We start from the raw sequence: 17544 nt of genomic DNA, 5'->3' as shown, positions 1-17544 counted from the left end.
ACTTCTGTGACTCGGTCGACACACTCAGGAGAGATCTGATTGGCTGCTGCTGGTCGAGAAGTGATCCAAAGGAGAGCAGAGCGAAGCAAATCACCCTTGATGAGATTTGTCAGCAGAACATCTAATGAAGTGACCTTTGTCACGTCAGTCAAAATTTCATTTTTCTGAAAGTCTAGTTGCAGTCGACACTCGTCCAGACCATCAAAGATGAACAACACTTTGTACTTCCCCTGGCTGGAAAAATGTAACTGCTTAATTTCTGAGAAAAAGTGTTGAAGAAGATCCATCAAAGAGAGCTGTTTGTCTTTCATGCGATTGAGCTCCCTAAAAGGCAGTGGAAATATGAAGTGGATATCCTGGTTTTCGGTGCCCTCAGCCCAGTCCAGGATGTACTTCTGAACTGAGACAGTTTTGCCAATGCCAGCTACTCCCTTCGTGATGACACTTCTGATTGGTTTGTCTTGGCCAGGTAAGGGCTTAAAGATGTCTGTGCATTTGATTGGTGTCTCCTGTCCAGCTGGTCTCTTGGATATGGACTCAATCTGCCTGACTTCATGCTCCTCATTTACTTTCCCACTTCCTCCCTCTGTGATATAGACCTCGGTGTATATTTTTTCCAGCAGAGCGGAGTTGCCTTGTTTGGGCATTCCTTCAAACACACTCTGGTACTTGTTCTTGAGATTTCTCTTCAGTTCAGTCTGCCACACTACACAAAGTTCAACTACAGAATAGCATAAAACAAAATAATGTTAGCCAGCCACCAATACTGAAGACAACATGGGGCAATTGCTCTGTCGCTAGTTTGGAGTTTAACACGGTTTTAAGCTCCAACTCCCACCTCCAGTTTAAAATTGTGTTAAACTACATAAAAGCATAAATAATGTTAGCCAGCCACCAATACTAAAGACAAAATACATCCAATGTGTCTTTTACACCAATGTGCCTTTTAGTGCCTTATTGATGTTTAATTGCAAATGGAAATAAATATCGACTTAACAATACATGAAACACAAGACACTGACCCAAGAAACAGCTATTTTCTGTGTCTCTAATGTAGCACTCTGATTTTATTAATCAAAACCATAGGTAACAGAATGAAATGAACATTAATGTAGCTTTCCGGTGACAACCATTGCCATAAATAAAGCAAATAAAGTAAAATGTCTTACTCTCTTGCAGTTTGTCAGCGATATCGTTCTGCTTCATGTTCCTCAGGAAGTGCAGTGCCATCTTGAGAGCCCCTTCTCTGGCATCACTCTCATCCAGCTCTTTAGCCTCAAAGTGTTCTTGGTCATCTGGACTCAGAATCTTCCCAAATCTCTTCAGCTCATTCTTCACAAAGGTGACGATCTTCTCCTCAAGCACCTGGTGTATACATATCTGGTTTAACTTTGCATTACAACGCCCAGGTTTTGAATGCTAAAATGTTGTTTTTCTGTGTACAGTAACATTTAAAAAGTGTATCAGTGCAGCATGATATAGCTGCATCCAAACCTGGAATATGTGCTTGAGGTCCCCCTGGGTAAACTGGTCACTGACGTTATCTGGTTTGCATTCTTCCATTTGACCACTGAGTATTTAGGGGGGGAAAAAAGACAAATAGTCCATTAGTTGTGCATGCAAGCATGTTTAAAACACTGACCTCTGTCCGATGCCTAAACTTTTGAGGAACTTTTGATGAACTGGACTGGAAATCTCTCTACTGAAAGATAGTTGCAATTACAGTAATATCATAAGATGCATAACATCTGCATCCTACATATTGAACACCATCCTGTTTGATTTAGGTTAGCTGTTTGGCTGCACTAAGTAAACAGATAATGAATTCTGCACCTGGCACCTTATATTTCAGAAATGCTGATACTAAGGGCTGATTTGAGGGTGTTTGCGTGACAGATTAGTTAGGCTGTGGAACTGACCCACGGCATGAATGCCCAATCAGGTTTGATGTACCTGTCTTATGTCCATCATATTTGTACAACGCCTCCCAGTCAAAGCAGATAACGCAGTATATAAGTGCATTTTTAAAAATGGTATTATCAGTCCGATAACTTGCGTCGTTATTTGGCCGATAATTTGCGCCGTTATTTTTTAAAGCCCTAATTTCCCAAATACATAAGGCCCGTCTGACTGCATGCTTCTTGAGCTTGGTTGGCTACTTCTTCCTCAAAATAATGTCAGCTGTGTGGATGTGTTTCACCATTCTAACAAGATCTGCATTCAATCTGTGCAGCCCAAAATCCTTTTAGTGCCACATCGGGAATCAATTAGCCTACAACAAGATACAGTCCGAGGAGTTGCAGCTTTATTTAATCAACCGCTGCTAAAACTATACATAAGTTTCCCACAAAACTCTGATTTGGTTTCTAGCTTTTTCACAACTTCTAGCCATTATCTACGTTGACTGTTTACTCCATATGAGAACGATTCATGCAGTGTCCCTTTACTCGCACCTCAATGACGTCACGTTCACGTAAAGGAGCCACACATAGGCCCAGGCTATTGCTGTTGTTGACTGCTGTACCACTGAGGACTATTATGAGTTACAGTTTTGTCCGTCATTGGTGGTATACAATTACTGCAATTAAATTATGCCTATTAAATGTTGTCCCCTATCGGTTATCGTATCAGTATCGGCCACAACAAACCGATAAATATCAGTTATCGTTATACGCCCTAAAATTCCATATCGGTGCATCTCTAGTAATTATGGCCTAAAATGTTCCTGACCCCTGATCTAAATAGAAACACAAAGACTGATGCATGACGGAGATCCCATCCAGTAACTGAGTCTTTCCCAGGGGAAATAAAGCATGCATCTGATTCCATATCACCTGCTCTGTTTTAAGGACTTGCCTTGATCCATCTGTGACATCGTCATGTTTGAAGTCTATAGGTCGATCCTCTGACTTGTCACTCTTCATGGACACACAAGTGGGCACAGGTGATGGAGGCCTCTCATGATGGAATGAGCTGTCCCATAAAAATAAAATATGTGACAAAAATAAGACGATGTTGTGACCCATATAGAGCTGGGATACTCTGTGTAGTACAATACCTACATCCATGTAGAAGAAAATATATAAATTGAACCAGAAAATGCCACAGATATTATATTGATAACTGTATATTTTCATTATGCTGTTAGTCTAGATGGAAACAGGGGTCCACGCGCACCCCCCGGCTTTTTTTATGCCACCTGATTTTTTAGAATCCTTAAAGTGTCTATTTTCAGAATCTACCAGGTACCAAGCTGAAATAATGTCCGAAAGGCTTCACTTTTAACCCTTTGTTGCACCCGACCGGAACCCGAGAAACCGAATAATTATATAGAAAGAGGCATAACATTTGAAGTAAACAACATACAGAGACAAATGAACACATTTCTCCATACATTTCTAACCCCAGGAATTGAATGAAATGGTTATTTTTGACATTTGACAAAATATTGACCCTATTTCTGGACAAAAATGGCAAAAAATAGCCAAAAATGGGTAACGGATCAACAATATTTTCGTTTTCTCAAGCACATAGTGTGCTTTTTTTTTCACTACCATATATTTTTTGAAAGGTCTGGATGCGTAGAATATGAATCTGAATGTTAATATTGAACATTTTGGGTTGCACTACTTGTTTTAGCCCTGAGAATAGGGAAACTCTGAAAAACCGATTTTAAGCAATTTTAGCAGAGATTATCCTAGTCAATTAAAAACAGCTTTTAGATGACCTATTATGGACTCAAACTTCACATATGAAGACATAAGCCAAATATCTACCATGCTGCACATTGGTAGGTGTCTAAAATAACATAGGACGGGCCTTATATTGCTATAATGAGCCCATTTCATGTATAGGCCATGACCTAGATATGCCAATTATGCACCCCCAGCCTCTTCTCCTAATAAAATCATGTTTTGCTTTTTTTAAGGTCTTAGTCTGTAGAATATGAATCTAAATGTTAAAATTGAACATTTTGGTTGCACTATGTAAGCTGTGAACATTATCAACCACAAAGAGCTCATTGTTTGAATGCTTTATGGACTTGCCTTGATCCATCTGTGCCCTCATCACGTTTGAAGTCTATAGGTCGATCCTCTGACTTGTCACTCTTCATGGACACACAAGTGGGCACAGGTGATGGAGGCCTCTCATGATGTAATGAGCTGTGGTGTAAACACAACAATGACTTGCTATACACATTGTAGGGATATTCTTGATACTGTTTCCTTTATCCTCCATCACACAAATGTGCAAAGTGATCATGTTTATGTGCATGTTGTTGCACAAATAAACAATAGCTATTATTTCAAAATGCTATTATTTCCAAATGCATGAACAAATGCATGAACTAACTGCCCTTAAAGCACAACACAATGAGTTAGAAGTCTCTATGTTTTCTGACTAAAAGTGGCTTTAACACCTTTAAACTATTAGACAAAAGTTTAGCAAAAAACTTAAATGCAACTTCTTTAAGAAACATAATTCATATCATGTCCAAGTAGCCTACCTTTGCCCCTTTAGACTGCCGTCCTGTTTTGTATTGACTTGTTTTTCCATGTTTTAGCCACTCTGCATATCAGTCAAATGAATCTCATCATGACAAGCTACAATACAAATAACACAAATTACAACATAACATTTCTCAATTTTGCTTTGTGTTGACTTGTTTTTCCATGTTTCAGCCACTTGTCAGAGCACCCAGATGAATCTGATCACGACGAGCTTCAATGAAAACAATCAGAATATGTACTCAAATTCATACTGCTCTGCTGCTGTTCTCACACTATCTCTCTTACATACAACTCTTTCAACGTTATAGAGTTTAGAGATATATGTATTTTTATATGCATATCTTGGTAATATATCCCACTTCAAATGCATTGTTTTTTTTTAGTTTCAGTACATGCATTGCCTCAATGATAATGCCACGATGCTGCTCCTCACAGTATCTTTCTAACATACAACTCGCTTTATAGTTGAGAGATATGGCAATAACAAAGCACATTTTGATCAATTCTATATTTTGCTATTGTTGCTTGTGTACCTATCAATACAAAACAAATTGTACACAAGAACAATAGCATAGTCTACAGTAAAAACAAAATTACAGGTCTACAATCTAATGTACATACTAAATACTGGATAATGAGAAGGACTAGAAGCCCAACAGCTGGTACAGAGTGTAACACTACTACTGCAGAGGTGAGGTGGACATCTCTGTTTAGAGGGGTGTAGTATATGAAGCCTGGCTACTGCTTGGTCAGCTCATTTAAAGTCTGATTGGAGAAGATCAGAGGGTGTTCTATGAAGCCAGGCTATTGCTAAATGCAGATTTAGTAGCTTTAGTAACTAACCACTGATATCTAAAAGAACATGGTACTAAGAATCTACGGTTTTAAAAGTGGGTTGACTTCTGAACATGGATAAGTAAAAAAAAAAAAAAAAACCTGCTTCACAGTATAGCCCTCAGAATTGATGTAATAACACAATCTTAAGAAACATCTGTGTCACATAAGGGAGGACATTTAAATTAGTAATTTGAGTCACTACACCCTGGGAATGTGAACATATCCCATCCCTGAGTCTCTGATACTGGCACATGTTGATCATAGATTCCAGTGCACAGAAAGCGTGCAATTTTGCCAACCTCTTCCCCAAGAGAGCTGTACAGACTACAAGTCAAACCTGTTCCTGTCCTTACAGAGAGGAGCTTATGGCTTTAGATAGTGAACCACACCTTCCAGTGAACTTGGAAACTGGTTTGACTTGAACTTAGGAAAAACAAAGAGACTATATGTGCTTAAAGCTTGTAGCAGATACTTTATCTTTGTCGTACAATTTAAAGTTAAAATATATTGCAACTCACAATTATAGGTTCTCTCATGTTTGTTAGAAAATAAAGAAACAGGAAAGACCAAATGTAACTTACATTGTACTACACGGACCACTTCACACAGACAACTTGAAATAAATGAGTTAATGTCTCCCCTGTTATAATGCTGACTCAGATATAGGCCTGACCATTGATAAAGGTTTCCAACAAACTTAACGCTGATGACTCACCGTTGAATTAAACGTTTTCCACTTGATTACGACACATCCCCACATGGTCTTCTTCAGGTGATCAGCGTCTTCTGTTTGTTTTCACTTCCCCCATCGCTGGCTCATCTATTCCCCTCCCACACACGACACACCTGTGTGCTGCTGTCTCACCTTGATGTGACGCAATGCTCCTCAGTACTACATTCCTTTATATCTCATGAATGATCAGAAATGTTCATAGTTTCTCATGCATCAACTGAAGCATCACAGTAGGTATGGAGGGTCCATCATTATGACTTATGATTTCTTGAGCAACGCAATCACATGTTCAAACCTAACATCCTTTACCCTTCAGAACTGTTAACACTAACCCCCATCCTCAATATGTTATTTTATTGACCTTTGGGATTGTCAAAGTGTTGCTTACTTTTTTTTCTGGCATCTACTTCCTGAATTTTTGGTCAACGATTCCCGGGACACTGTAACTAACACCGAGGCACATGAATCTTGGTGAGCATGTAGTCCCAGTAGACTTTTACGGAAAAAATTAGTTTGGTCCCCGGGGGCCACTGCACCCCATATCTGTCCCAGGTTGCAGTCTGGCCATAGATACTTCGTCTTAGTTCATGTCTATGGGCGCAAAACGGGGATCACTTCCTCTGCATAAAGGGGGTGTGTCATGCGTGTCATGTCCATAGACTTCAATGGAACAGCTCTGGATAAAGGGGGATTTTGCCCCCCCTCCCTCTTGCGATTTGGGTTCCAGGAAGTGGCTTCTCATGAAGTATCTTGCTCCGCCCTTAATGATCTTTGGTCTGGCCTACTGACCAGTCTGCCTCCCCCCCACATCCATGCACTGGCCTTAGTTCAGTTCTGGCTTATCGTCGGGGCGACGATAACACAAGCTGGGGGTAGAATGTAGCAGGATCAAGTGCTTAGCACCAAATGGGTAGCAATGAACTTGTTCTTCTTGCCCTGCCCCTCCTCTGCTTAATTGCTTGCACCTTAAAAGGCTGTCAATGCCTTATAAAGGGGTAGAAGAGAGGCCATGTTGGAATGGGTCTGTTGGATGCGTGATCCCCGGACGGCTCTCACCCCAGCTCCATGGGCTCAGTCCCTAGCTTTTGGTCAAGCACAGTAGACCTACAGTATGGCTGTTTTGGTCAAGTGCAGTAGTACTACAGTATGGCTGTTTTGGTCAAGTACAGTAGTACTACATTATGGCTGTTTTGGTCAAGTGCAGTAGTACTACAGTATGGCTGTTTTGGTCAAGTACAGTAGTACTACAGTATGGCTGTTTTGGTCAAGTGCAGTAGAACTACAGTATGGCTGTTTTGGTCAAGTACAGTAGTACTACAGTACAGTATGGCTGTTTTGGTCAAGCGCAGTAGCACTACAGTATGGCTGTTTTGCAGCAAGCCAGCAAGTAGAGCGCTGGGGGGTGCTATAGCTCCCCCTGGATTAGCCATAGCACCCCCTGGATTAGCCATAGCACCTCCATAGCTCCCCCTGGATTAGCCATAGCACCTCCATAGCTCCCCCTGGATTAGCCATAGCACCTCCATAGCTCCCCCTGGATTAGCCATAGCACCTCCATAGCTCCCCCTGGATTAGCCATAGCACCTCCATAGCTCCCCCTGGATTAGCCATAGCACCCCCAAGAAAATATCCAATTTTCAAATATTCAATTATATTCTCTATTATTTGTTGTGTGGTAACATTTCAGCCAGAAAATAAAAAAGCTATCAACGAACAGATTGTTTTAGACACAGAACAATGATGATTCGGTCATAACCTTTGACCCAATTTATTTTCAAGTTGCAGGCAGCGGCAATGTTGAGTGTGCAGTGTGATGTGGTGCTAGAGTGTAGAGACAATAGATGAGTGATCAACATTTAGCAATGCATCGGTTTTTGATTTCTACAGTAATTTCACGCATATAAGCCGCAGGACAGTGTTTTAAAGAGACCCTATGCAACTTTTTTATAGTCATAAAATCGCTCAGAAATCCGTATTGCTGATGCCAATGTGCTTGTGTAAAGTATGTGTGTGTGTGTGTGTGTGTGTGTGTGTGTGTGTGTGTGTGTGTGAGCAGTGCCCAGATCACTGTGGGCAACCCCACACAGGATCACCAGCGCCACCGTATTACTGATGCCAATATGCTTGCTGCCATGGAGACAGTTTTCACTTTAGAACAGGGAGCCCATCTCCCAGTTGGACAGAGCTGTGTGGCACAGCATCCTGGGAAGTGACATATTGTGCTGAAGTTTGGCGATACCAATACTTATTCTGCAATGATTCTGCCATTATAACTAACATATTCAGACAGTATGTTACCCTAACATCGTCAGGAGGCTAAGTAGTCTGTTTTGATAATGTCATGTTGCAATAAGTTTAGAGCAAGACCTATTAGTTTGTCATGAAGGTTATACCAAGAATATACAGTAGAGTCTACTAATGAAGAATACTGAATTGGTGAATACAGGCCTAATAAATGATTAATAATGCTTAACACATACCTTAAAGTGTTACCATGTTTTTATATATTCAAAACATCCTTTATACAATATTACTTACAATTGTTGCATTTACATAAGTGATTATAAAACATGTTAGTTCAAATACGAATGTGCTGCAACACTTATTTATGCACAGTGTAAAAACATGATTCAGGTGGAACACAATGGTCTCATTAGGGTCCAGTTACAGTATCTGTAGATGTTTACAGTTCGGATGTTTCTTCAGTTCAGAGAGCAGCTGTTGTGTTGAGGGTCCAGGATGATTCCCCAACAGATCGAGCTCTCTCAGGGCTGATGGGTTTGATCTCAGTGCTGATGCTAAAGCTCTGAAACCTTCATATCCAATACTGCAGCACACCAGGCTGTAGGAGAAAGAAGGAAACACTTAATCAGATCAGTGAAGGACACACACAGATCAAAGAGGGAAGCAGTTATTACCTGTGTGTGTGTGTGTGCCAGTGAGAGAGTGACTGACTGACTCAGTGGCGTGTGTGTGTGTGTGTGTGTGTGTCGTGTTATAGTGTGGGTGATTTCTGAAGGTGAGTGAGAGATTGACTGACTGACTCAGTGGTGTGTTTGTGTTTGAGTGAGAAACAGAGATAAAAACACACTGTCAAATTCACTGATAGCAACTCAGTATTTGGTCTTGTGATACTCACTGTAGTTTCTCCAGTTTACAGTTGGGATCCCCCAGAAGAGAAGAAAGATGCTTCACTCCTGAGTCTCCTGCTTCATTCCTACTCAGCTGCAGCTCTCTCATGTGTGAGGGGTTTGATCTCAGTGCTGATGCAAGAGCTCTGAAGCCTTCCTCTCCAATACTGCAGTCATACAGGCTGTAGAGAGAAGTAGGAGAAATACTTAATCTTCATTTCCTTTTGGACAATCAACATTACTGTCAAATTTACAATACTCTGTGTGTGTGTGTGTGTGTGTGTGTGTGTGTGTGTGTGTGTGTGTGTGTGTGTGTGTGTGTGTGTGTGTGTGTGTGTGTGTGTGTGTGTGTGTGTGTGTGTAAGGTAAGGTAAGGGGTAGGTAAGGTAACTTTTATTGTACCCAAGGGTAGATTTGGTTGCAGGTAAAAAGAGTAGGCTGCTTACACACACATAGACAACATTAATGACATTGACAAAAAACAAGAAGACATTGACATAACAGTGGCAACAGTGCTCCAGACTTAAAGACATGGTTAAATCTCTAAAATATAAATAAATATATAATTAATTCAGGGGATAAAATACAGAATAACAGATTCTCGCAGCTAAGCCAGAATGAGTAATAAATATACAAGTACATTAAGAAGGCTGTGAGGTCAATAAGTTAGATAAATTGTGTAATCTAATAGCCTAAGTGTTATTTAATATTATGACAGCTGAGGGAACAAAACTGCATCTGTATCTTTTAGTTTTGCAGGCGGGCATTTTGTACCTGTGGCCTGATGGGAGAGGCTGAAATTCGCTGTGTAGTGGGTGGGATCTATCATCTAAGATTGACCCAACTAGCCTCTGTAGCTGCCTGCTGTGTAGGGACTCCAGGCTCAGCTGTGGCTCTCCAATCAGCCTACTAGCCCACCTCACGATTTGGTTAAGGGAATTTTTATTTTTCAGGGGTAGGTTGCTGAACCAAGAGACCAGGTTAAAAGAGATGACAGATTCAGTAAAGCAGTGATAAAACATAGTGAGCAGCTTTCTGTCGATGTGGAGGGAGGCCAATTTCCTCAGACAGTATAGCCGCTGGTTCCCCTTTTTGTATGCAGCCTCACAGTTTGCCTCAAAGTTTAAATTATTGTCAATAATGGTCCCCAGGTATTTGTATTTGTTGACACACTCCACTGCTTGACCCTTTATGTTGGTGATTTCCTTAGCCATGGTGAGTTTCCTAAAGTCAATGCACATGTTTTTTGTTTTGGAAATGTTCATTTGCAGAAAGGACCTGTCACACCAGTCTACAAAATCCTGGACAACTGGACCATGACCTGTTTCATTCCCTTGTAGAAGGCTTACAATGACAGAGTCATCTGCATACTTTAAAATAAATCTGTCCTCTCTGTTGCTGTGACACATGTTGGTGTAGAGGATGAACAAGAGAGGAGACAGAACACAGCCCTGAGGGGAGCCAGTGGAGGAACATATCTGATCAGACAGTACTCCATTGACTCGCACTCTTTGTATCCTGTCAGTTAAAAAATCTAAAACCCAGCCAACAAGATTTTTACTAAGATCAAACTGCTCTAAAAGTCTTTCTGTTAAGATGTGAGGTTGAATTGTGTTAAAAGCAGATGAGAAATCTATAAATAAAAGCTGAGCATGTGTTCCCTTTCCTTCTAAATGTTTAAAAAGCATGTTCATCAGAGTGGCTGTGGCATCCTCAACCCCTCTGTGTGGCCTATAAGCAAACTGATATTGATCAATATCAGAGGCAGTCTTCTTTAAGATTTCATTTCTTACTATTTTCTCAAAAGATTTCATGACAATAGATGTCAGTGCAATAGGCCTAAAATCATTCAGTGCTTTGGGGCAGCTTATCTTGGGGACTGGAACAGCTACTGCATCCTTCCAACATATTGGAACATGCTGATTCCGTAAGGACTCATTAAATATGTAATTAAAAATTGAACAGAGTTCTTTAGAACACAGTTTAAGCAGTCAACCACAGATATTGTCAGGTCCATAGCTTTTATTTGGATGTATGGAAGAGAATACTTTTTCCACATGCCCCTCTTCAATTATGAAGTGGTTCTGGTCAGCTAATTGATGCCTAAGCTCCTGTATTTCTCTACTAAAATCATAAGTATCAAAACGAGAAAAGAAATTATTAAAACCATTTGCAAGTTCAGGATCTGCATCAAAATCTTCTAAAGTGACAGTGCTTATATTTCTTGAGTTACTGATGCCTGCGATGGCCTTCATACTTGACCAGGCAGAGCCCAAGTTGTTTGCAGCCATTTTATTTTCCAGCATTGATTTATAGTTCTGTTTAGCCCTTAAAATTTCAATTTTCATGTCTTTTGTGGCTGTATACAATTCAGAGGCAGTCCCGTGTTTGAAGGCAAGTTTCTTGGCATGAATACAGGATTTAACAGATTTTGTGACCCATGGCTTGTTATTAGAGTACATTTTTACCCTTTTGCTTGGAATAATCATGTCTCTACAGAATGCAGCATAGGAACATGTTACATCGGCTAACTGATCCAAATCTCCCCCACATGCCTCTATAAACATATCCCAATTAGTGCAGTCAAAACAGTCCTGTAGACACTGCACAGACTCTTCTGTCCAATTTTTGACGTCCTTTGTAGAGACCTTTTCCCTCTTCAAAACAGTTCTGTATGTGGGCATGAGATACACACAATTGTAGTCTCCATTGCCTAGAGGAGGCAACAGAAGTGATTTATATGCCTCCTTTACTGACCCATAGCAGAGATCAAGAGTCTTATCCCGTCTTGTAGGACAGGAGGATACACACTGGTGAAAATTGGGGACCGACTTTTTAAGGGAAACGTGGTTGAAGTCACCGAGTATAAAAGCCGGGGCGTCAGGAGAGATGGATTGCAGTTTTTGTACCACTTCGTAAACAGTTTTACAAGCAGAGGGGGCGTGTGCTCTGGGGTGGATATACACAACTGTAATGAAGAGCTGAGGAAACTCACGTGGTAGGTAAAAGGGGCGTAACGACACTGATAAGAGTTCCACATCAGGGGTACAGATGCGTTCTCTCACTGTAACCGAGGTACAGTATCTTTGGTTAATATAAAGACATACCCCTCCTCCCTGAGTTTTTTTTGTCACTTCTCTGTTCCGATCTAGGCGGTGCGGAGCTCCAAAGCCACTGATCATCAGGCCTGAGTCCTGGTCGTGTTCGGTTAACCAGGTCTCCGTAAACGCCATCACACAGCAGTCTTTGTAATCCTTAAGAAAGCGGGCATTCCCCTGTAGTTCGTCAATTTTATTTCTTAGGGATCGGACGTTCCCCAAGATCATTGAGGGCAGCGGAAGCCGGTTAAGCCCCATCTTCCTCAGTCGTAGCCGAGCGCCTCCTCGCTTTCCCCTTTTTCTTTTCCTCTTCCCCCCTGTTTCTCCATGGATGATATCAGGATGTCTTCGGATGAGACTCGGGATCTGTAGCGTGATGTCTGACACACCAGCCGGACTCACAATGTTGAGTAGTAGCAACTCACTTCTACCGTATTGCCTCCTGGCCGGGCAGGCAGAGATGATATCCAGGTAAAACAGGAAAGGTAGCAAGAGTAGCGATATGACGCAAAAAAGATCCATGCCGCTTTAGTCAAAAGCACAGCGCACAGCTAAGTCACTTGGGATTTTGTTATCCCAGACACAACAGACGTAAAACAATAAAACACGATTAAAACATTAACAGCCAAACTTTTCCTGCCGGTCGCAGCGTGCGCATGCGCCCAGTCTATAAAGAGGAAAGTGTGTGTGTGTGTGTGTGTGTTACAGGCCCCCGGCCTTGCCTCTTCCCCGGCTGTGCTTCTCATTTCTCGTCCGCAGGTGATTGGAGGTAATTGGCTAATTAGGTGCACTGGTGCACAGGTCACCTGATGGGTCTTAAGGCGCTGGAGTTCCTCCCACTGAGAGCGGTGGACTCGAGGCTTGAGCAGAGCAGCAGACTAACTTCAAGAACGCTGTCCTGGCTTACTTATGTTTTCCATCTGAAGCTGGCGGCCGCCGCTTTTGGGCAACTTTGGACTTTTGTTTTTCGGGCAAAATAAATTGTTAAATTGCTGCAACCTCGCTGTTTCCCCCCTTTTTGTTGTTGCGCCCATTTACGGCATAACAGTGTGTTAGTGTGTGTTTGTTGTGTTTGTTTGTGTATAAGTGGGTGACTAAATAAAGGAGGGAGGGTGTGATTCAGTGATGTGTGTATGTGTGAGTGTTGGCCAGTGATTGAGTCATTCAGTGACGGACTGACTCAGTGGTGAGTTTGTGTTTGAGTGAGAAAAACAGATAAAGTATTTGGTCTTGTGATACTCACTGTAGTTTCTCCAGTTTACAGTTGGGATCCTCCAGAAGAGAAGAAAGATGCTTCACTCCTGAGTCTCCTGCTTTGTTCCCCCACAGCTGCAGCTCTCTCATGTGTGAGGGGTTTGATCTCAGAACTGATGCAAGAGCTCTGAAGCCTTCCACTCCAATACTGCAGCATGACAGGCTGTAGAGAGAAGTAGGAGAAATACTTCATCTTCATTTCCTTTTGGACAATCAACATTACTGTCACATTTACAATACACTTTGTGTGTGTGTGTGTGTGTGTGTGTGTGTGTGTGTGTGTGTGTGTGTGTGTTTTGTCATAGTGTGAGTGACTGTGTAAGTGAGTGAGAGAGTGACTGAAGTCCCTTTCCCACATAACTTCTAGAAGTTACCCGGACATATTTACCCGGGTAGAGGCACGACACGGACGTTTCCCACATGAGCTTTATGTCCGAGTGAGATACGGGTAATTGTGTTCACACTAGATCCGAGTAGGAGCCGCGAGGGGTGGGGCAATGTCAGCACTTGCAGGGGGAGGGAGATGACGCTAAATAAATGCGTTGTTGTGCTGTGTTGCCTGGATGATGCGAACTTACATCAGATCCAAAACATCATGAAACAACAGAAGTAGTTAGCTCGCTAGTCAGCGGGAGCTAGCATAGAGGAAAAAATAGCTAACGCCAGGACCACAGTATAAACAAAGCTCTACTTCAACCCTCTCTGGTATAAACATCCAACACAACAAATTAATAGAAAATAATGACACACCTGGAAAATATATAAACAGCACACATAGGTCTGAGGCTCCTTCCCAACTCCTACAAAAAGCAACAATGCTAAATAACAGCGACGTTAACTATTAGCTGTTAATTGCTAACCACTGTAATAAACAGCTAGTTGCAAGCTAATCGACAACACTTCAAGCTATTCACGTTTGCAAGCATAATCCTGCCTGTCCCGCAACAAACACAACAATGTGATTGCAGTTTAATTTTTTATTGTACGTACACAACAAAATGTCACTGTTTTCTGTACTCCGGTGTTCTCGTCTGTGGTCATCCTCGTAGGGCAATGTTTATCGTTACCATGGCAATTTGTACTTTCTGCCTTGCGCTGCAAGCAGGCTGCAAGCAGGCTGCAAGCGCGCATTTCTATACGTCATTGGTACGCCCCCCATCTCTACCCAGACCTGTGCCGGCTGCGTTTCCACCTAAGCGCACCCGGGTAACATCTAGAAGTAGTACTAGGGGGCTAGTAGGGTGAGTTCCGGGTAAGAAAATACCCGAGTTTTGCGTTCCCACATACAGCCACCCATTTGATATCCGTTTGACATCCGGATGTCTCGCTCATGTGGGAAAGGGACTTGACTGACTCAGTGCTGTGTGTGTGTGTGTGTGTGTGTGTGTGTGTGTGTGTGTGTGTGTGTGTGTGTGTGTGTGTGTGTGTGTGTGTGTGTGTGTGTGTGTGCGTGCGTGCGTGCGTGCATGCGTGTGTGTGTTTGATAGCAACTCAGTACTTGGTCTTGTGATACTCACTGTAGTTTCTCCAGTTTACAGTTGGGATCCTCCAGAAGAGAAGAAAGATGCTTCACTCCTGAGTCTCCTGCTTCATTCCCCCCCAGCTGCAGCTCTCTCATGTGTGAGGGGTTTGATCTCAGTGCTGATGCAAGAGCTCTGAAGCCTTCCTCTCCAATACTGCAGCTATTCAGGCTGTAGAGAGAAGTTGGAGAAATACTACATCTTCATTTCCTTTTGGACAATCAACATTACTGTCACATTTACAATACACTTTGTGTGTGTGTGTGTGTGTGTGTGTGTGTGTGTGTGTGTGTGTGTGTGTGTGTGTTTTGTGTTGATGTGTAACTGAGTGGCTAAAGGAAGGAGTGACTGAGTGAGTGAGTAAGTGGTGTGTCTGTGTGTGTGTGTGTGTGTGTGTGTGTGTGTGTGTGTGTGTGTGTGTGTTTTGTCATAGTGTGAGTGATTGTGTAAGTGAGTGAGAGCGTGGCTGACAGTGTGTGTGTGTGTGATAGCAACTCAGTACTTGGTCTTGTGATACTCACTGTAGTTTCTCCAGTTTACAGGTGTGATCTTCCAGAAGAGAAGAAAGATGCTTCACTCCTGAGTCTCCTGCTTTATTCCCCCTCAGCTGCAGCTCTCTCATGTGTGAGGGGTTTGATCTCAGTGCTGATACAAGAGCTCTGAAGCCTTCCTCTCCAAAACTGCAGAATGACAGACTGTAGAGAAAAGTAGGAGAAATAGTTCATCTTCATTTCCTTTTGGACAATCAACATAACTGTCAAATTTACAATGCACTTTGTGTGTGTGTGTGTGTGTCTGTGTGTGTGTCTTGTTATAGTGTGAGTGATTGTGTAAGTGAGTGAGAGAGTGACTGACTGACTCAGTGGTGTGTTTAAGGGCTGTCAAAATTGCTCAAAAATGCTAAAAAAAACAGATAGATTAGAATATATTTGAATATCTGGTTGCGCATTTTGTCAATGATGCGCATTACGTCAATAACAGGACAAATTAATACAAAGAGACATAACTACTTGTTATAGGTAGTTCATTTAAGTATAAACATATTTGAAAAACGTATTGCCTACTGAAAAACAAGTAAATCAAAGGTCAAGACCGCAGACCTCATTCTCACTCGCACTCACACACACACACACACACACTTTCTCACTCTCACCAGCACCCTCGCGCTCTCTGCGCACAATGGTTTAAATGAACAAAAACAATAAACAAATGTTGAGTGCTGACCAAGAGTTTTGTACAATTTAAGGTTGTGACTCTCGTTCCAAATATAGCAGGCTTCATTCAGTGATTGAAACAAATATTATTAAATTAGGCTAATTGAAGTTTTACAGTGATATAAAACCCGACTTTAGTTTCATGTGCTGTTACATTGCGTCGTTAATCAGATTCTCAGCTTTCAATCCCAAAAGTTGTTGTTTCGATTCTATTGGTGACTGTTACACTAGGGATACAGTACATCATTGCTTGACAGAACTCTTGAAGCCTGCCCCATCCATGACACTGATCGCTCTCCTTACAAATTAACCAAATTAATTTCTGTGTGATGGCCTGCTGAAATGGACGCTTAAGAGCGTGGCATTGTACGCCAAAAGCATGAAATGAGTCAAATAACATGCCAAATGACTTAAAGGGATAGTTCGGGTTTTAAGACACGAAGTTATATGGGTTCCCTGTAGGGTTGCAAAGGGGCGGAAAATTTCCGGTAAATTTCCGGAAACTTTCTGGAAATTTCACATGGAAAGTTAAGATGGGGAATTTTGGAAATATTCAAAATGGGAAACTTTTATGGAATTACAGGAAATTAGGGAATTAATGGGAATTTACGGGAATTTTGTTTTTTACTAGCAGTTTATATTAGCTAGCCAAGACTGCCGTGAACACTGACTTAACTCGACTTGTTACAAAACTGTTTAATGAATTCATTTTAATCCTCGGTTGGACAAAAAAATGCCGATATTACATACATGTATGACCCCAAACCTCACAGATTGTGATTATTTTAAAAGTGCCAAGCTAAACAGACCAGTAATATAACCATATGATTATTAACCATCCCATTAGAGCTTATGCAAAATTGCGTTCTTCCATTTACATGAGGACAACAGTGATGACACGCCAAGAACTGGGCGACTCTGTTCGCAAACTTCCCCCAGTTTCGCACCAGTTATTCCCACATGAGATAACGTTTGCAATGACGTTTTCACCGGGAAAATTAGGTTTCCTATATGTCTAGTAGCTTATGTTGATTGTTGTGTGCATGCAATTGACCTGTGTGCAGGGTAGAAATTCAACTGAATTTGCATTAAATCAGGTTGTTTTAACTAACATTATGCTGAGAGATGGTTTTTTTCCAACTACATTAAGGTCTCTGTTATATACTAACTTGCCAGATACAATATTTCCAGTTTATTCCCATTAATTCCCATTTATTCCCGTTAATTCCCGTATATTCCCGTTAAT

General features: G+C 41.6%; 1 protein-coding gene across 1 annotated transcript in view; it reads right to left on the bottom strand.

Annotated features, from left to right (window-relative positions):
• Positions 1 to 17544, bottom strand: part of LOC134059977 (protein NLRC5-like) — a 118272-nt gene that overhangs the window by 65841 nt on the left and 34887 nt on the right. Inside the window, exons 16-18 of the mRNA XM_062516543.1 lie at positions 15082 to 15255; positions 13554 to 13727; positions 9221 to 9394 (exon numbers count right to left, since the gene is read on the bottom strand). Coding sequence (XP_062372527.1) covers positions 9221 to 9394; positions 13554 to 13727; positions 15082 to 15255 — 522 coding nt within the window. The remainder of the gene's footprint in view (positions 1 to 9220; positions 9395 to 13553; positions 13728 to 15081; positions 15256 to 17544) is intronic.

The sequence above is a fragment of the Sardina pilchardus genome, chromosome 16, assembly GCF_963854185.1.
Source record: "Sardina pilchardus chromosome 16, fSarPil1.1, whole genome shotgun sequence".
NCBI lineage: Eukaryota > Metazoa > Chordata > Actinopteri > Clupeiformes > Clupeidae > Sardina > Sardina pilchardus.
The sequence above is the reverse complement of the archived record's forward strand: the minus strand, read 5'-3'. Positions and strand labels throughout refer to the sequence as shown.